At 40.3% G+C, this 16,613-nt stretch overlaps 1 protein-coding gene across 1 annotated transcript in view; it reads right to left on the bottom strand.

Moving 5' to 3' along the window:
• LOC104512867 (extracellular sulfatase Sulf-1) overlaps positions 1-16,613 on the bottom strand; it is a gene marked incomplete at its 3' end in the record, with an annotated part of 49,992 nt that overhangs the window by 3,028 nt on the left and 30,351 nt on the right. Inside the window, exons 6-10 of the mRNA XM_010156026.1 lie at positions 15,459-15,607; positions 14,297-14,474; positions 13,609-13,737; positions 13,292-13,348; positions 12,171-12,300 (exon numbers count right to left, since the gene is read on the bottom strand). Of these exons, the coding sequence (XP_010154328.1) occupies positions 12,171-12,300; positions 13,292-13,348; positions 13,609-13,737; positions 14,297-14,474; positions 15,459-15,607 (643 nt within the window). The remainder of the gene's footprint in view (positions 1-12,170; positions 12,301-13,291; positions 13,349-13,608; positions 13,738-14,296; positions 14,475-15,458; positions 15,608-16,613) is intronic.

Raw genomic sequence — 16,613 nt, 5'->3', positions numbered from 1 at the left:
CCCACCACTACCAAAACCTCACCACACAAACCCAATACACATATACTTTTCGGTAAATCTCTTCCATTAAGTAATGGCTGCTCTGGCCTGTTCGGGTGTGCTGTCAGCTGACTGGAGAATGAAGAAAGAAAACTCAGCCTCAGGTAAATTTGCTGCTCTCATTACCTGAGGAGTGAGCTGGCGTGGCTCTGGACTGCAGCAGCATGGCAGCACTCTCTGGCCTAACACGTGGGCTGAGGTAAAAGGCAGTTCCCATGCTCACAGATGCTGCCTGTGGATTGTCACGACTGATCCCAAACAGTAAACCGCGTGTACTGGCCATAGACTTGCACTCAACTGATGGCTGCCTCAGAAATTACACTCATGTCCAGACACTCAGTGTAAACCTACACCTACAAGTGACAAGGTGACGTCCTACAAGTAAAGGTGTCTAAGAGCTATAACGCTTTGCAGGATTTTATTCTGCAGTAGCAGGCGTACTCTTCCTACCGCAGCCAGAGACGGTTACAGGATAAGAACTGACTGCACCACTGTATTTCCTGTGTTCATTGGGTACATGTTACATTTATAAACATATGGCACTAGGTTTTAATGAGTCTCAAAAGCACCATTTTAAAGTAAAATAAATATTCTCTTTGTCTAACATTAATTATAGCAAGAAGTTCCAGGAGTGGCTTCAATAGCCATTTAGATCACTTTTAACAGTATTATGACTAACATTGGAACAAGACTCTCTGTGTCTAGCACAGGCCAATAATAGGTCTCTGTTTAAAACAGGAATTAAAGATGATTCAGTTCCTCTTTTTTATTTTTTTTTAATTTTACTTTACAAGCATTATTATAAAGATGCTTCAGAGTTCTAAGATGGAATTTTTAGAGTAACTTTCCTGAATCCCTGCCCATGACAGCGTAATAGGCATAACGGTCCTTTTGCTCATCTTTAGATCTATAAAATGCATTAATGCATATAAAAGAAGATTCTGACTGATGCGCTGCCCCTTCTCCTCCCTTGTTTCTACCTTCCTTCCTGCTATGAATACCAAACTATTCTTTGAAGTCCATGATTATTAGATTTTGTTTCTGGGTCCCCAATTCTCCATCAATAAAAAAATATTGGTACATACACATACTAAATATGTCTTCATTAAATTTTAATTTGTATATATTTTCTTATTTTCCCCATGCTTACCTTCAGTCTTGTGATTATGTTTCACAAGACACTGAAGCTGATCTACCAATTCACTGTTGCCATAGGAATACAAGATAGTCCCTGCTTCTGGCTGCATGTTGATTTAAGGACCCCTGCACTGATTTAGTCTCTCCCTCAGCAGGAGAAAAGAACACTAACTCAGAATTGAGGACTTCTCAACTAAAAACCCAAACAAACAAAAAACCCAAACAAACCAAAAACCCCAACAAAAAACCCCAACAAAAAACCAAACCACAAAAACCAACTAATGGGAGAGGAAAAGCAGGACCCTGTCATTTGGCTGCAATGAGCTGTTAGATCGTTCCAGTTATGTTGTGAAACTCAACCTGCGTCAGGCTTTTTTCAATGTCAGTGGTTCATCTTTTCTTTCTTTCATCTCATTTCATCACCTACCCTCCAGCAATTATTTCCCTCTCTCCTCAGCTTCCCAATTCCAGTTTTCCTTCAGCCTCAAATTTAACTTTGGAATGGAAGCAAATGTGGAAGAGAATCCTTAATACCAAAGGACTCCTGAATACCTCCACCTGAGAGCTGGTGGGACTACCCTGCTGCAAGGAGATTTGCTGGTTTATAGCAACCCCAAACCTGGCAGGATCTGTTCTGCACATGCCCTCGGGGCCCTGGCTGGCTCTGCTTGTGCTGGCTGCCAGCTCTTCCCAGAGCCCTCTCTGCCCCTGTCTGCAAATTGCACAGGCAGCTTAGGAGAGGTAAAGGTGTAAAAGGACTAAGCATCCTATGAGGTGCTGCTGAGGAATTTGGGTTTGTTTGGTTTGGAGAAAAGGAGGATGAGGGGTGACCTCATTGCTCTCTACAGCTTCCTGAGGAGGGGAATGGGGACTTGGGGAGGGAGGTGCTGATTTCTTCTCCCTGCTATCCCGTGATAGGACCCATGGAAATGGTTCAAAGCTGTGCCATAGGAGGTTCAGACTGGACACCAGGAAGCATTTCCTTACTGAGAGGGTGGTCAAACCCAGGAGCAGGCTTCCAAGAGGGGTGGCTGGTGCCCCAAGCCTGTCAGTCTTTAAGAGACATTTGGACAAGGCCCTTAATAACAGGCTTTACCTTTTGGTCAGCCATGAAGTGGTCAGGCAGGTGGACTAGAAGATTGTTCTAAGTCCCTTCCAACTGAACTATTCTATTCTATTCTATTCTATTCTATTCTATTCTATTCTATCTTATTCTAATAATTTGGGAGCTCAACCTGCTTTAAGATCTTCCAAACCTTCAGTTTAAACATATAAGTACATGTGCCTGCTCCTCAGTGGGGAGGCCAGCACTAGACTGCAGCAGGAGCTTTTCCACAGATGATGTCATTGGCATGAAGAATGTTCTTCTGGGGGTAGAAGTTTGCCCTTATAAAGTCATTTCAAAGGCAAAAAGGAGCAAATGGAGTGGTTAAAAGGGTATTGTTTGTATTTGGTTGCTTTGCGCTGCTGCTGGCATGGCTCCAGTTGTGACTTAGAGCAAGACAACAGCAAATGACTTGATAACTACCTTGGGTCTCAATTTCCTGGTATTAATCAGTTTGTGCCGCTGCCTTAAAATTAAGTCAGTCTATTTCATTACTGAATATAATTAAGGCATGGAAATATACATTTGGCATGAACCATTGTGATGTGCTGCACTGTAAATATCCACTTATCAGGATTTCAAATCAACTTTGTTTAGTTAATAGACTGTGACAGCTTTGAGAGAGTTCCTGCCCCCTTATATAGAAGGGAAATTAATTAGACAATTTATGAAAGGTGTCAAGAGTAGGCAAGCTAAGGATTTCTGTGAAATGTAATTACCTAGTATTTGCAGTAAACACTTCAGTGTTAAATATCTTGTCAGATTTTATCACAAAGCTATGAAACCCTGAAAAACATGCAACCAGAAATGTAACACGGTGACAATATTTTTACAGGTGTTTTTTCATTTTGGTAATGTATGACTGACTCTGAGTATTATTGCTCAGCCTAGGGAATGTTAAGATAAAGCATAAAAATGAAGAGTTCATGAATTTAAATGTGTATTCAAGATTTCAGTTCCCTTTATTCCTGTTTTGAAAGGCATGATCTAAATTTGAAAACAATTTAGATGAAAATGCCATCATGGGCTGAGTATGTGTGTGATGTTTTCCTCTATTAGCAGTAACCAGATCTGGGTGAGTGTCAGGGGGCCTGGTGTGATAGTACCGGCAAGGGAGTCCAGTTTAGGGTTGTGCTGCCACAATAAGAACTGAGTTTTTGGTTTCTTTGAGCCATTCAAAGAGGCCATGTCACACAGCATATTGAAAAGTGCCCTGTAATTAGCTGGGTATGGTAAATAGTACAGAGCAGCAGCAGCTTATTTCTGCTGAACTGGACCTGAATAGTGAGAAATGTTTGTGGGCTAAGGCCATGTCCTCTATGCATTCCCCAAGAGCAGTCATGAACCCTGGTCTTGACAAGGGCTCCTGGAAATATTAATCTACGCTGTTACATCTCAGCAGTGTCTGAACATTGCATGTGAGTGCAGCTGTTTAACAGGGATGGTGTGCCAGGTTTACTCAGGGAATTTGTAATTGCTGCATTTTTGTGGAAGAAAAATCTACTTCTTCAGTTTAGAACTGGGTTGACACCTCCCAGAATGACAGATCCCAGTTTTTGCACCACTGCCTCATAACTGGACCACCATCTATTGAAACATGCACAGCTCCAGAGTCTACAGATGTGATTCAAATTTCAAAGGTTGTTATTTATATACGGCCTACAACCCTGAGAAAGTGTTCCTCAGAAGTGCAATGGTTAGTGTTTCAACAGGTAGGGAAACGATTTGTCCTGTAAGAGCCAAAGTATTAGAGGTGGAAATGTATGTCAGACTTCAGAAATACATTCACTTAAATATACAGGGACAGAACTGTAGGAAAAAGAGAACAGAGAAATGAATCATTGTATAACTCTATGAAATTTTCCAATTTTGAGCTACTTCACAATGTTTAAGAAATGGAAGAAAGAGAAAATAGCCTAGCAAGTTTACAGACTACACAACTTTGCAATCTTGACGTCTAGGCAAGATTGATTTTAACTGTCACAGTTATAGCAGTTCTCCAGTTTATAAAAAATGCATGGACTGCATTGTCAGCTTTAGAAGTGTAGGCACTTAGCTCAAGATATCAGATATTTCACCTCCATAACATTCTCTACCAGATCTATTAGCTTCTCTGTAGTTACAACAAAACATCAACAGACTTCAGTTATTATCCAATAAATGTCCACTCTCAAGTGCAAACAAATAGAGGCTGATGAAAAGGATAAATTTAGACTTTCAGTTATAAATAGGTATACTGTTAATAATCAGATACTATTGGGTCATACATATTTCATTTGAAGAGGACTTAATTTGCACTATTTTTCGCTGAATACTTTAGAATAGAAACTCTGCAAAAATAAAACCTGAAAAGAACCTCAAAGTGCTAAAAATTATTCTTGCATAATCTGTGTTTTCTGTCTATACATTTTTGGGACATAACTTTGTTTCTTAAGGTGCTGTTCTACTAAAACGTTTTTCTGTTAGGGAACACTGATAAGATGGTGGTAAAAATGATGAACACAGTCATTCATTAAAAGAGATGAAACCAGTGAAACCAGTGATCTTCCCAGACTAGAATATCTCTGGATTTTATCTAGAATATAGGTGGTACATCGGATTAAGAATGGCTTAGGTTGGAAGAATTGTCAAATCTGGAAAGAGCTGCTCTCTGTTTAATAGAAAACTTAAATATTTAGGCTGAAATGTGAAATATTTAGGCTGAAATATGAAATACCATGCTTTGAAGGATTATTTTTAGAGATAAAGGATCTTATCTTCGTATTTGGTTTTAACTCATAAACCAAACGGTATTTTAACAAGGGATAACATAATTTCTGGCAATTCCTAAGAATTCTTGAGCAACTATGTTGCAGGCATATTTCTGTCAACTATGAGGGATGACTTTGCCGTGTCTAAAGAGAGCAATAGCTGCAAGAGCTGTTTGCGAAAGCACTGGAGTATGCACTTAGTTTCAAGCACATGACTGCTCCCAAAAACATATGCTTCTAGTTAAGCCTGTGTGTAGATGCTCTGCTGAATTATGATTAAAAAAAGGTGTCATCAATGAGCAGGTGGCAAAGAAGAGCCAGCTTTAAACTGATGTTCTGGTAAAACAGGCTGATCACCAGTGGCTTTTGACTCCTGCAGGCATCAGGAGGTTGGTCTGAAACCAGGAAGATCCACGAGAGATGTTTATATGCCATATCATAGAATCATAGACTCATAGAATGGTTTGGGTTGGAAGGGACCTTAAAGATCACCTAGTTCCCACCTCCCTGGCCATGGGCAGGGACACCTTCCACTAGACCAGGTTGCTCAAAGCCTCATCCAGCCTGGCCTTGAACACTTCCAGGGATGGGGCATCCACAGCTTCTCTGGGCACCCTGTTCCAGTGCCTCATCACCCTCTCTGTGAAGAATTTCTTCCTGATATCCAATCTAAACCTCCTCACTTTCAATTTAAACCCATTATCCTTTGTCCTGTCACTACAGGACCTTGTAAAAAGTCCTCCCCCAGCTTCCTTGTAGACCCTTCAGGTACTGGAAGGCTGCAATAAGGTCTCCCTGGAGCCTTCTCTTCTCCAGCTGAACAAGCCCAACTCTCTCAGCCTTAGTTGGGTTCTAGCGGGTGCTCGGGGTCTGTTGCTGGCCAGCCATCTGACGCTTCTGGCCAGCTCTTACTGGCTTATGTCTTTCTTATTCATACCCCACAGCTGGTCATAAAGCTGACCTTCACAAATGTATGGTCTGTGATACTTATTTTATGAGAACATAGATACTTGAGCCAAACCAGACTACACCTTATAAACCCCACTCTAATTTAATTTACAATATTATCTGTAAGCTGATTGATGGCAAGTGCTCTTTTAGCATTACAAATAGACAGGCTTTTGTCTGAAGGCTGATATGATAACATGATAAAAATGAATATGAACAATATATTAAATTCTTATGCTAGATTTTAAAATGACAGAAGATATGAGAGAAATAAGAGGTACGTAGAGACCACATAACACACTCTTTGGATCAGAGCCAGGAGAATCGTACACATTTACTGCAGAGCTGATGCTTGGATTCAGCAACATGTCTCCAGTGACTACCTGTAAAGCCTTAAATCACTGTAAAATATATTGTGACCTAATCTAACTAAAATCTCACTGTAGAGTCGTCAACTGTATTCTCCAACTGGAACATTATTTCTTTAGGGCAGATTTGGGATGCACTTCCTCAGGAGGAAACACAATATTCTGCATCTCTAAAGCTGAAGAGCGTGAAAAAAGAGCACAAGGAAGGTCAGCGGTTTATGGCATTATACCTTCTTAGCTCGGTTTTTGTTCATGGGTATGTGTGTCATACAAACACGGGCAGCACAATGCATTTTTCTGTTCTGCCCACTGTCAGTGCTCGCTGGAGCTGGTAGCAGACCACAGATCTTCACAAGTTTCAGACCTTTGCGGTTCACAAACTGGCAGGTAATGCCGAGCAGCTGGTAGGAGATGTATGCCCATAAAATAAACACACTTACGTCTGGGTTTGGTTGCTGAATCATCCAACCTAAGAGCTGAAATTTTAAACACAAAACTTCACACTCTTCGTTTTGGGAGGGTGGGTTTTTTTGCCTCCTGTTGGGAATATTTTAAAATAAGGTTGTGGTTTGTGTAATTTTTATAAGAGGATGAAAATGCATGTTTGGCTATGGATTTGATACTGATTATAAATAATGGATTGAACAGTACACTGGAGACACACAGCCTATCAGTCGTAAGACCTCGAAAGGTAACTCCTATCTGGGAAACAATGTTAAGTCCCAGAAGTCAAAATTCTGCCTCAGGAAAATTCTTATGACTCACACTTGTATAGAGAAAAAGAATAAATACTCACAAATTAATTCAACTCATTAATTGCATGTTTAGGTAAGGGAAGAGGAAAAGAAAAAGTATAAATGAAAACACAGTTAACATGTTTTTATTTGATATTAGCTAAGTATCCAGAAGAATTTCATGGGTGAGAAGATGGAGTGAGTTCAACAAAAATAACCTGCCAGAGGATTTAAGAGCGGCTTGCCTCTAAACCTCCTGAACTAACTTATATTCTCATCTCAGGTTATTTCAGTGGAAATCTGAGAGGAGGTTTGTGTCATGATAAGGTCGTAGTAATCCAGAGGAACTTTGGTTCACATGCTATTATTTCTGCTCTATGGGAAAATTAACAAAGTTTTAGTTGAAATTTATCACTGATTGTTCCCCAGTTTAAAACATCAGCAGGGGTAGCAATGCTGCAGATGAATAGATATTTCTATACCGTGTAACCTATTACCGTAAAACTGAGAGGGGACATATGTATCAATGGAATATAAACCACCCCATGCAAATCGTTTAAGTGCTAAACCCCATCAACATCAACTACTAAACCAACTGGGCTCAATCAGGCGACCTCAGTAAATTACACCACATAAACTGGTGAAAAGTTTGGCACGTGAACTATGATGGAAACCTCCAGTTCCCATCAAAATTTCTAGCAATGCTCTCTGGGATGTGAAGGAGGGACTACAAAGGAAATTTCTGTCCCACCTCAAGCCTCAGAGCTGAACAGAGAGCCCACCCCACCGCTGCTCCCTTTGCAGGGGTATTGAACCTGGACAGAGTGTGATGTTGACAGTGTTGCTGGTAACCGCAGGCCAAGAGCTGGGTCAGGGTCAAAGTCAAAATCTGGTCTGTATCCAAATATATGGGCAGGTGACCCATAACTCACAAGATGGACAGACTTAGCAGCACTTCCCAAGTTATGAAGCTAAGGAGAAGGAAGAAAGTATGAGATCCTGAAGTACGTGTATTAAGCAAACAAAAAATTAAAAGCATGTGCAATTGCTGAAAGGAACACCTGGAAGTCATCTAAACCAACCTCCTCCTCAAAGTAGGAACAACATTATTAGGTTTTGAAAGTACTCCTGGATGGACCTTCCACAGCCTCTTTTAAATCCAATGCTGAATCATTCTTATGGTACCATTTTTTTTCCACACACCTAGTCAGACTTTCCCTTCCTGCAATCTGTCTGTTGCTGATAGCCCCTTCACTGTGCACCTCCAAATGCCTGAATCTGCCTTGTCTCTAATTAGCCATTAGACAGTTGAAGGAAGCAATTAGATACCCCCTTTGCCTTGTGTTCTCCTGGCTAAACAAACCTCTGCCCCTCCTCAATAATTCTGGACCATCCCTGAGGTCCTCCACCGGACTTGTTCCAGCTTACCAAAGTCCCTCTGCTACTGGAGTTTCCAGCCCAAATGAGGGCTCCAGCTGCAGCCTGCAAACACCGACGAGAGGCGAGTACTCGCTTCCCATGACCTGCTAGCTGTGCAGGGCAGCTCAGCAGGCACGGCCCTCTCCTCCGTAAGACCCCGGTTAATGACTGGCTGAAGAGAATTCAAAAGTGAACATATCCATGCAGTTGTGCACATCTTGATGCTGATATGTTCTCAAGGAGGTGAGGGAACTCTTGGAAACTGTCCTCCCATAAAGGGGATTATGGAAAATAGCAAGGGGAGGGTGTTCCACAGTGAAAGTGATGTAATCTGTCAGTGGTGCTAAAGCATTAAATTTAAAAAAAAACAACTTGTGGTGAAATCAGTTTGACTTAATGTTTCATATGCATTTTGCAACTATTTTTTCTTAATGAATCAAAAAGTTTTTTTGAACCCATAAACTTTGCTGATTTGCAGCTAAATGTAATGTATAATTGAAATTTCCTATCCCTTTTTGGCAAGCAGTCATTTAAAACTTAAAAAAAAATATGGAATAGTCATAGGAATTATACAGATATTTATTATTTTCTTTTTTTCTACTTTTTTAATGTTTACCTGCTTTCCGATAGACACTGAGCATAGAAAAAAAAAAGAAAATTTGAAACTTTTAATTAAAAAATGTCTTTACTATAATTTTTGGGGTTTTTTTTTGTTTGTTTGCTTAAATTGTGGTGTTGCTTATTAAATAGAAAATAAACAGAAGCAATTATTTTCCTTAGTACCATATCCTTGGAGATTTTTGAACTAGTATGTCTCAGGATCACACCTCATTTCAATAGAGGAAACCCAAATTTTCTTATTTTTCAATTCCCATTTGTGTTCCTTTTTCAAAAGAACCAGCTATTGACTAAAGTAAATGAAAATAAAGAACAAACTCTAAATGTACTAGAGAGTACATTGGTGTATTAATTCAGCAAATGATTATTCTTAGTTCCAGGCATTTAGCAGCAACTTCCCACAGACCAGAAACCTCATTATTTAAAAATCTGCCAGCAATCACTCATTCTGTGAAGGTGATTTTAATTTAAGTGGTGTTAACTCCAACCAATTACATTAAATGCCTACATTTAAGTATTATAAATCATCAAATTATTTTTTTCTATATATGTACCTACGTAATTTATATTAATGATACTAATCTCAAAAGATAAAACAAAGTGAAGACCCACATAATAATATTTCTTCTTTCTCTATTCCAAGAGGTGCAAAATGACCAGGGGAAATCTGCTGGAGGAACCTCATGTTAAACTATGATGCCTCATATTGCACTTTGGAAAACATTCGGGCTTAAGTAAAATTATTTGGCCTATTGGCTTTTAATTTTAAGTACTTTTCTACATGTGAAGAATCCTGTGGACACTTCTTTCACACTGTGATGCCTTGCTGATGTTCCTACTGTTTCCAGTGTTGCTCTTTAAATTCATACCATTCCTATTCTACGCTGACTTCCCTGTAAGCACTGCATATAGCTCTAACCAATGGGAGGTTTCTGCGGGCCTATTTAACTTTTTAAGCACTGCATATAGCTCTAACCAACGGGAGGTTTCTGCAGGCCTATTTAACTTTGGCATCGCTGCAAGAAGCATTCGGGATGTTAGAAGTATCAGGGACTACCTTCTGCCTTAGAAAATAATTTATATGCACTGATGGCTATGTCTGTAAACTAGTCTTTAAGATGTCAGTTCAGCCTTGTCTTTCATCCATGAAGCATGGCTGCTGGGCTCTGTGGAGCTGGTGTATCTTCAGCATTTAAAGGGCCTCAGTGGGAGTTGGTAGGTGGGAGAGCCACTATGAAACATCAGTGCTCTCGTAAGCTCCTTGCTGGCTCAAGGCCTTCTCTCTCCACCCTTTGATCAAACAGGATTCACCAGTATGGGATGGAAAGACAAGTCTACCTCCATGGGCTGGGAACAGGGCTGTGAGCAATGTTTCCTACCGCTTCAGGTGTGATGTCTGGTCAGGACACTTAACCTTTCTATTCACATGTGGAAAAGTAAAGTTATTCCAAACCTGAATTTTGGCACAAGAGGTAATAAATATAAGAAATAATTGCAAAGAAAATATTTTGGTATTTTAAAACTAAACATTTTAGCGTCTAACTGTCTAAATTACTCCACTGATCTCCTTAAGTTTTTATAAAAATGTTCAGTTTTTCAAATTTAATCTCTGTTTACAATGGCAGTGTTTGAACTCCAGAAAACTTTGCCCTTGGGTGAGACTGCGATATTGTGTATATCCCTTCAAAAGTGGCCGCGTTTAAGGAGCATGTGTGAGGTGAGTGCTGCGGCAGAGGACCTGACCGAGGATGTGCCAGACAAAACATATTCCAGTCTAGTCTGGGATTAACCGAGATTTACTGCAACACTACGCTCTCATGAATGAGAAGGGGAAAGGCAGAGACGGGGAGTTGCTCCAAGTGAGCGAGCTCTCCCCAGCGCCCTCCAGTTTGTTGTGTGGAGCTCTACCTGCCCGGGGCGATGCACCATGGGTGGCTGTGGATGGAAGGGGAGCACAGTGAGGCTTTATGCTCCCGTTCAAAACAGCTCACCGATACTACAGCGCCAGGCTTACGGCCGGCTGCAGTGGTCTGAGCAAACATCTGAGGGAAAGGCGCAAGCGCCTGCCTGGGAGAAATCGCCTCACACTCCTGCGGGGAGGTGTGTGGGGACGGGGATGGAGGGGGAGGATGGCAGGGCAGGCGTGAGCCGCTCCCTGGGGCCTCCAGCGTGTGTGCCTGGTTGGAGGTGGTGTCGGTGGGAAGGCATACAGCTCCTTTCCACATCTCCCAGTAAATTCATCTTCATATGTTACCATAGGTATAGCAAGAATTCTGATGGATCTAAGAGAATTTGGAGTGAGTCTCACTTTTTCTTTATTTAGCTCCCTCCTCATATACGCACTACAGAGCTGCAGGTGTAGGCATACTAGTCAGGGGTGCAGTAACTTCATGTTTTATAAGCAGGCAATTAGACCTTTGTATCAGTCCAGTGTTATACTGAAATTATTAAGGCTACAAGAAGAAAAAGTAACATTTGGTTATGGATATTCAGACAGTGGTCTGAATCCTTACAGTGACTTTAAACTGCAAGCATTTCTGAACAAGGGCACCTTTCTATTAATGGTGTTTCAATAAATAATAAAGCATGAAATTACCAAATGAGTTGTCCAGTTTTTCATCCAAGCAAAAGAAACCATGTGTAATGGTAGGACTAACCAGTTTGCTTCAGTAACTCTGAATTAGCTCAGTGAGTGCAAGTTTCACTGCTCAAAAGGTTCTCTCCCTTTTCCATAATTATAATTGAATTATCTTGCATATTTAGCAATACACTGAATGAAAGAAAAAGTAGTCATCTCATGTTATATTTGAGCATGGGAGTTTTACCGTAAGCCCTGTACTGAGACAGCAAACTAAGGACCAGCACTCCAATGCCTTAAATTGAGCTGTTACTTAGAGCAATTTATTTCTGGTTTTCTTTGCTCTGAAGATATCCAGAACAACGGTCTTTTAGCTGTCTTCCAAATGCCATATTCTTCGAATTCCTTTCACCTATAGTGAAAAACACATATTTCCCTGTGGCACCTAGATGACTGCAGTTGCTTGTGGCTTACCTGTCCTGGTTGTTCACAGGCTGTCTGGTATCTTGCTTGTTGGCATAATTCTTTCACTCGCTCGTATTTTGGTAGTTGATTAGACTGCTGGGTGGTTTTGTTGGGTTCCTCCTTCTTGCGTAGAAATTTGCTTTAAAAAAAAGAAAAAGGTTGAATATTTTAGATACATTCTTCTAAACTCTAGAGATGATGAATTTAAATGGAATAGCAAAGTTACTTGAAGATTTAATGTCTTCTCAGGGAAAAGAATCCCCACATTTCTGTTACTGACCTTCAGTGTAGGTCATGTACAGGTGAGTTACTAGAAATTACCCAAAGAGAAATAAGGGCTGCTGAAATTTGTCTAACTGATACAGTTCAGCACCATTCATACAGAAATGCATGTTTTTTCACAAAACAAAACCTGCTGAAATACTACTCATCTGGCTGAAAAGCCCAGCTGAAGATACTACAGAGCTTGCATATTCATTCAGCACTAGCTTGGCTGTATCTTATATATTACATATATATTATATCCACTGTTTTGTAATATATCACACAAGATTTCCATAATTTGTAAGGCCATGAAGTGTAATGAGGAAATTACTGTAAAATTTTTACCCAGATAAAATTTTCACAGCAGTAATTGGAAAGGTGAGAGCGTGTGAAAAGGTAGCAGTGAAAAGAGGAGCAGTCATTGTCATAAATCTCATTTACACATAAGTCTTTTCTTAGCTAGAACAAAAATAAAGAATGCTTCTGATATGTGAAAGAAAGTACAAAATCAGTTGATAAGAGGATTCTGCACAGCTGGATTTGAAACAGAGATTTGGTAAGAAAATGAGACAGGCGATGACATAAGTGGGCACAAATACAATATTAGAGAAAGAGTAGGTACAGTCTAGGAGTCACCAGAAAAGCACGCTTTTGAATTTCTTCAGAGGTAGGGATTTGGGAGCACCGCAGCTTGCAAAGCCCATGGTGGGAAACTAAGAAACAAGTCAGGCCTGTAAGTTTGCTTGCAAAATTTACTGCTTTGCTGACCATAAAAAGAAAGAGGAGGAAGCAGAAAGGAAAGCATGTACAAGAGAATGTTCCCAGCAGGCAGGCTCTCCCAAAACTCTCTCACCCCTAATAATTACCCTCTTTCCACCAGGAATGTGTCACGCCAAATTTTGGTCTTCTTGTTTGTTCGAAACCTGAAAGCAAAATAATAATATTTACTGCTGGCACCTATGTATAGCACTGCTAGTGTTAACAATTTATTTAAAAAAACCACCTCTCCACTTATAAGTACCTGTAATTTTATAGATGCACTCTTTAAGAGACTCTTCAAATGTGAAAGCTGTGGTTGTTGGCATGACACAGCTCATTTTCACAGAATCTCTTTTTCCACTCCGTTGTTGACTTACTTAGGTGTTTGCTTCTGAACTGGCTAAAAAAAAATGCTGGGACCCACCTGTTTCCTGGTCTTTCCACATCCAGAAGCTTAAGGACAGATTTGCCATCCATATCTGGAGGCGTGTCAAGTCCTGCTATATCCAGAATTGTTGGAGCGAGATCAATATTCAGAACTATCTGAGGCACTCTGCAAATCAGCAGAAAAGGTCATAGTTGTCATGTGTTCGATTAGTAAGTCTTCACATTCTCTTGGAAATAGAATGGTAATTAATGTTTATCACGGCTTTGAAGATGTAAAGCTGTACAGAAGCGCTAAGTTTAGAAAATACTCTTTGAAGTCTACAACTCAGAACGACAGGCCAGTACTGCAGACTGCCATCACAAAGGAAAAGCTAAGCACAATAGAACAAGGAGGTGCAGTAGCCACACTGCTCTCATTGACAATGAGGCCATGATGCCGTCCATTCTGCTAATCCAGAAGGCAAGCAGTAAAGATGAGCACCTACTTTTTAAAAGCAAACCCCAAAGCCCAACCCTATAGGACTAGGCATTATACAATTTTCTCATCTGCATTGTAACTTATTCATCATATGCAAAATTAAAGATGTGCCTCTTTATAAGATTCATTGCTCAGCAATAAGAGGGCATCCTTTATCAAATTAAGCTAGACAGAATGATAATTACGTGCTCTTAGAGATATTTTACATTAGGTTCAACAGCTGTGCTAGAGACATAAGAGAACGTACACTGATCCCGGCTCTACACTTGGACCACGAATAAAGAAAGGAACTCGAATATCAAAGTCATACGGCATTGACTTCCCCTTGACCAGTCCGAACTGCCCGATATGGTAACCATGGTCAGCAGTATAAATAATGTAGGTATTCTCCAGTTCTCCCATCTCTGCAAGCATTTGGTATAACTGCAACACAGCATAGGAAAATCTCTCAATTAAATGTAAATTATTTGTGTATAATCATGCATAACCATCATTTTACTCCCTTAAATTCACAGAACCAAACATGAAATCCATGAGGTGGTTGAAATGGACAATCTGGGGATGGACATTTTTACACCTCATCTTTACTGTGCTGCTAAAAAAATTGACTTAAAAGTTAAATTCCATATTTGACAGAGGGGAAAATTAAACAGGTCCAGAAAATTAAATAGCAAAATATGGTACTACTAATGTAGTTGCATTAGCATGTCCCAAAGTCATTGTGTACTCAAACACAGCCTGGGAAAAGAAGTCTGCTACAGCTTTATGGCAAATGGTACTCAGATTTGATTTACTGTGTTAGTCTACAACTTTTTCATTCCTTACAGTTGTGGGCTTGGGAAAAGGCTGTAAATTTTTATTAAAGTTTAAAGAAATCTCTCTGGGGGAAGATCTTTGGTCATGGTGCTTGATTTTTGAACAAAAAGTCATGCAAAGTACACCTCATAGTTCATGTATCACATTACCTATAATTAGCTGTGCATTGCACTGCCCAACTTCTACAAACACTAGCAGACTGACACCTGAGTTGCTGTGATTTGCCAGTTCCCAGATTGCAGCTGAAGGATGAACTGTGAAGGGAGTGTGTGAAATGAATAGAAGTTGTCATGTGCGCACCTGTGTCTAACCATGTGTACACGCGGGTGATGTATCTTCTGTTAATACCAGGCTTTATATTAGGCCCAGTGACTTTTCCCTTTTAAAAATCTTACCAATTTATTCAAGCAGCAATTAAAAGAAGCAAGCGAGGAGCTTGGCACTATGTTGCAGAGAACAAGAATTCATTTCTATTTGGGATATGCAGAGTAATTCTTTGTAGCCCAAGGGCTCTCCCCACTCTGTGGTTGGTGCAGATAAAGAGGAATTAATTTAATTTTGTTACCAACTAATAAGGTTGTATCCACTTTTTCTTTCCATAGAGTCATCAACCGACATCAGGGTCTGAAGTCGTTTGCGCTGCAAGACGTTTGTAAACTCCATGTGGATAGGCAGCATGGGCCCCGTGTACTGCATGATCCAGTGCTTGTCCATGTTTGGTGCATAGTTATAGCTGGGGGTGCTGGGAGGAAAAGAAAGGATCTGAAAAGTTGTGCAGGATCACAGGCATTGGAGGAAGGTGGGAAGTCCTCTAACAGGTTTAGTCAACAGACAGTTAAATCACATTTTCCATGTGGTAGCTGGTATTTCTAATGTCAAGTATCAACAAACATGCCTTCAATGACTTTCAAGCTCAATTGGTTCATACCAACACTTCACCAACATCTTTTAACCACTTGCTGTATGAGCTATCTTTAAGGCTCAGAGACCACTAACAGATCCATGCTAATATTTGGGATATGACAAAATGTATTTCTCAAAAGCGTCTAATAATTTAAAACGCTTATCTGAATGATGCATCCCATAAGGTTCTGCAGAAAAATGAAATAAGTCAGACACCAAAGATGAGTACTTCCCCTTAGTATTAATGTAAATTGCCCTGATGCTTCCAGTGGAGAAATTACCTTTATATTAGCACAAGTTAAATGAAACTCACAAAAAAGGTATTTCCTGTGGGATTAAGAAATTTAGTAGTCAGTACTAAGATAAGAACAGCAACACTAGTGTTACCAGCTTTTAAGAGGCACGGAAGAGAGAAAGCACTGACTTTTTTCCCCTCCCTATCCCCAAAGGCAGGTGCAAGCATTGCCAGGCGTCTGAATGTGATCCCCCCTGGGGCTGGCTACCTGGGTACAGGGTCAGTTCTAACACAAAGCCATGTTGTGTCCTTGAAGGAGAGAGCTTAGAAAGTGCTACAACCAGCGTCTTTAACTCCAGACCCCTGCTCAGTCTCTGTTATTTGCCCTTGGCCCTCACCTGAGCTTACATCTCAGTGATGCCAGGTGATGTGGTAGACATGCAAATTCTGCCCATACCAAAATAACGTTTATTTATACACTAAATACTGTTGAGGTGTTACTTTTTATTGTGAACACAGACTGCAGTGCATTACCAGCATAACATGATCTATATCAACAATATTGAACTGGTACTGCTGTCAATACTAGCAACAAAAAGTATGGCACGGT

Source organism: Eurypyga helias, unplaced genomic scaffold (genome assembly GCF_000690775.1).
Source record: "Eurypyga helias isolate BGI_N326 unplaced genomic scaffold, ASM69077v1 scaffold1747, whole genome shotgun sequence".
In the NCBI taxonomy this organism is placed as follows: domain Eukaryota; kingdom Metazoa; phylum Chordata; class Aves; order Eurypygiformes; family Eurypygidae; genus Eurypyga; species Eurypyga helias.
The sequence above is the reverse complement of the archived record's forward strand: the minus strand, read 5'-3'. Positions and strand labels throughout refer to the sequence as shown.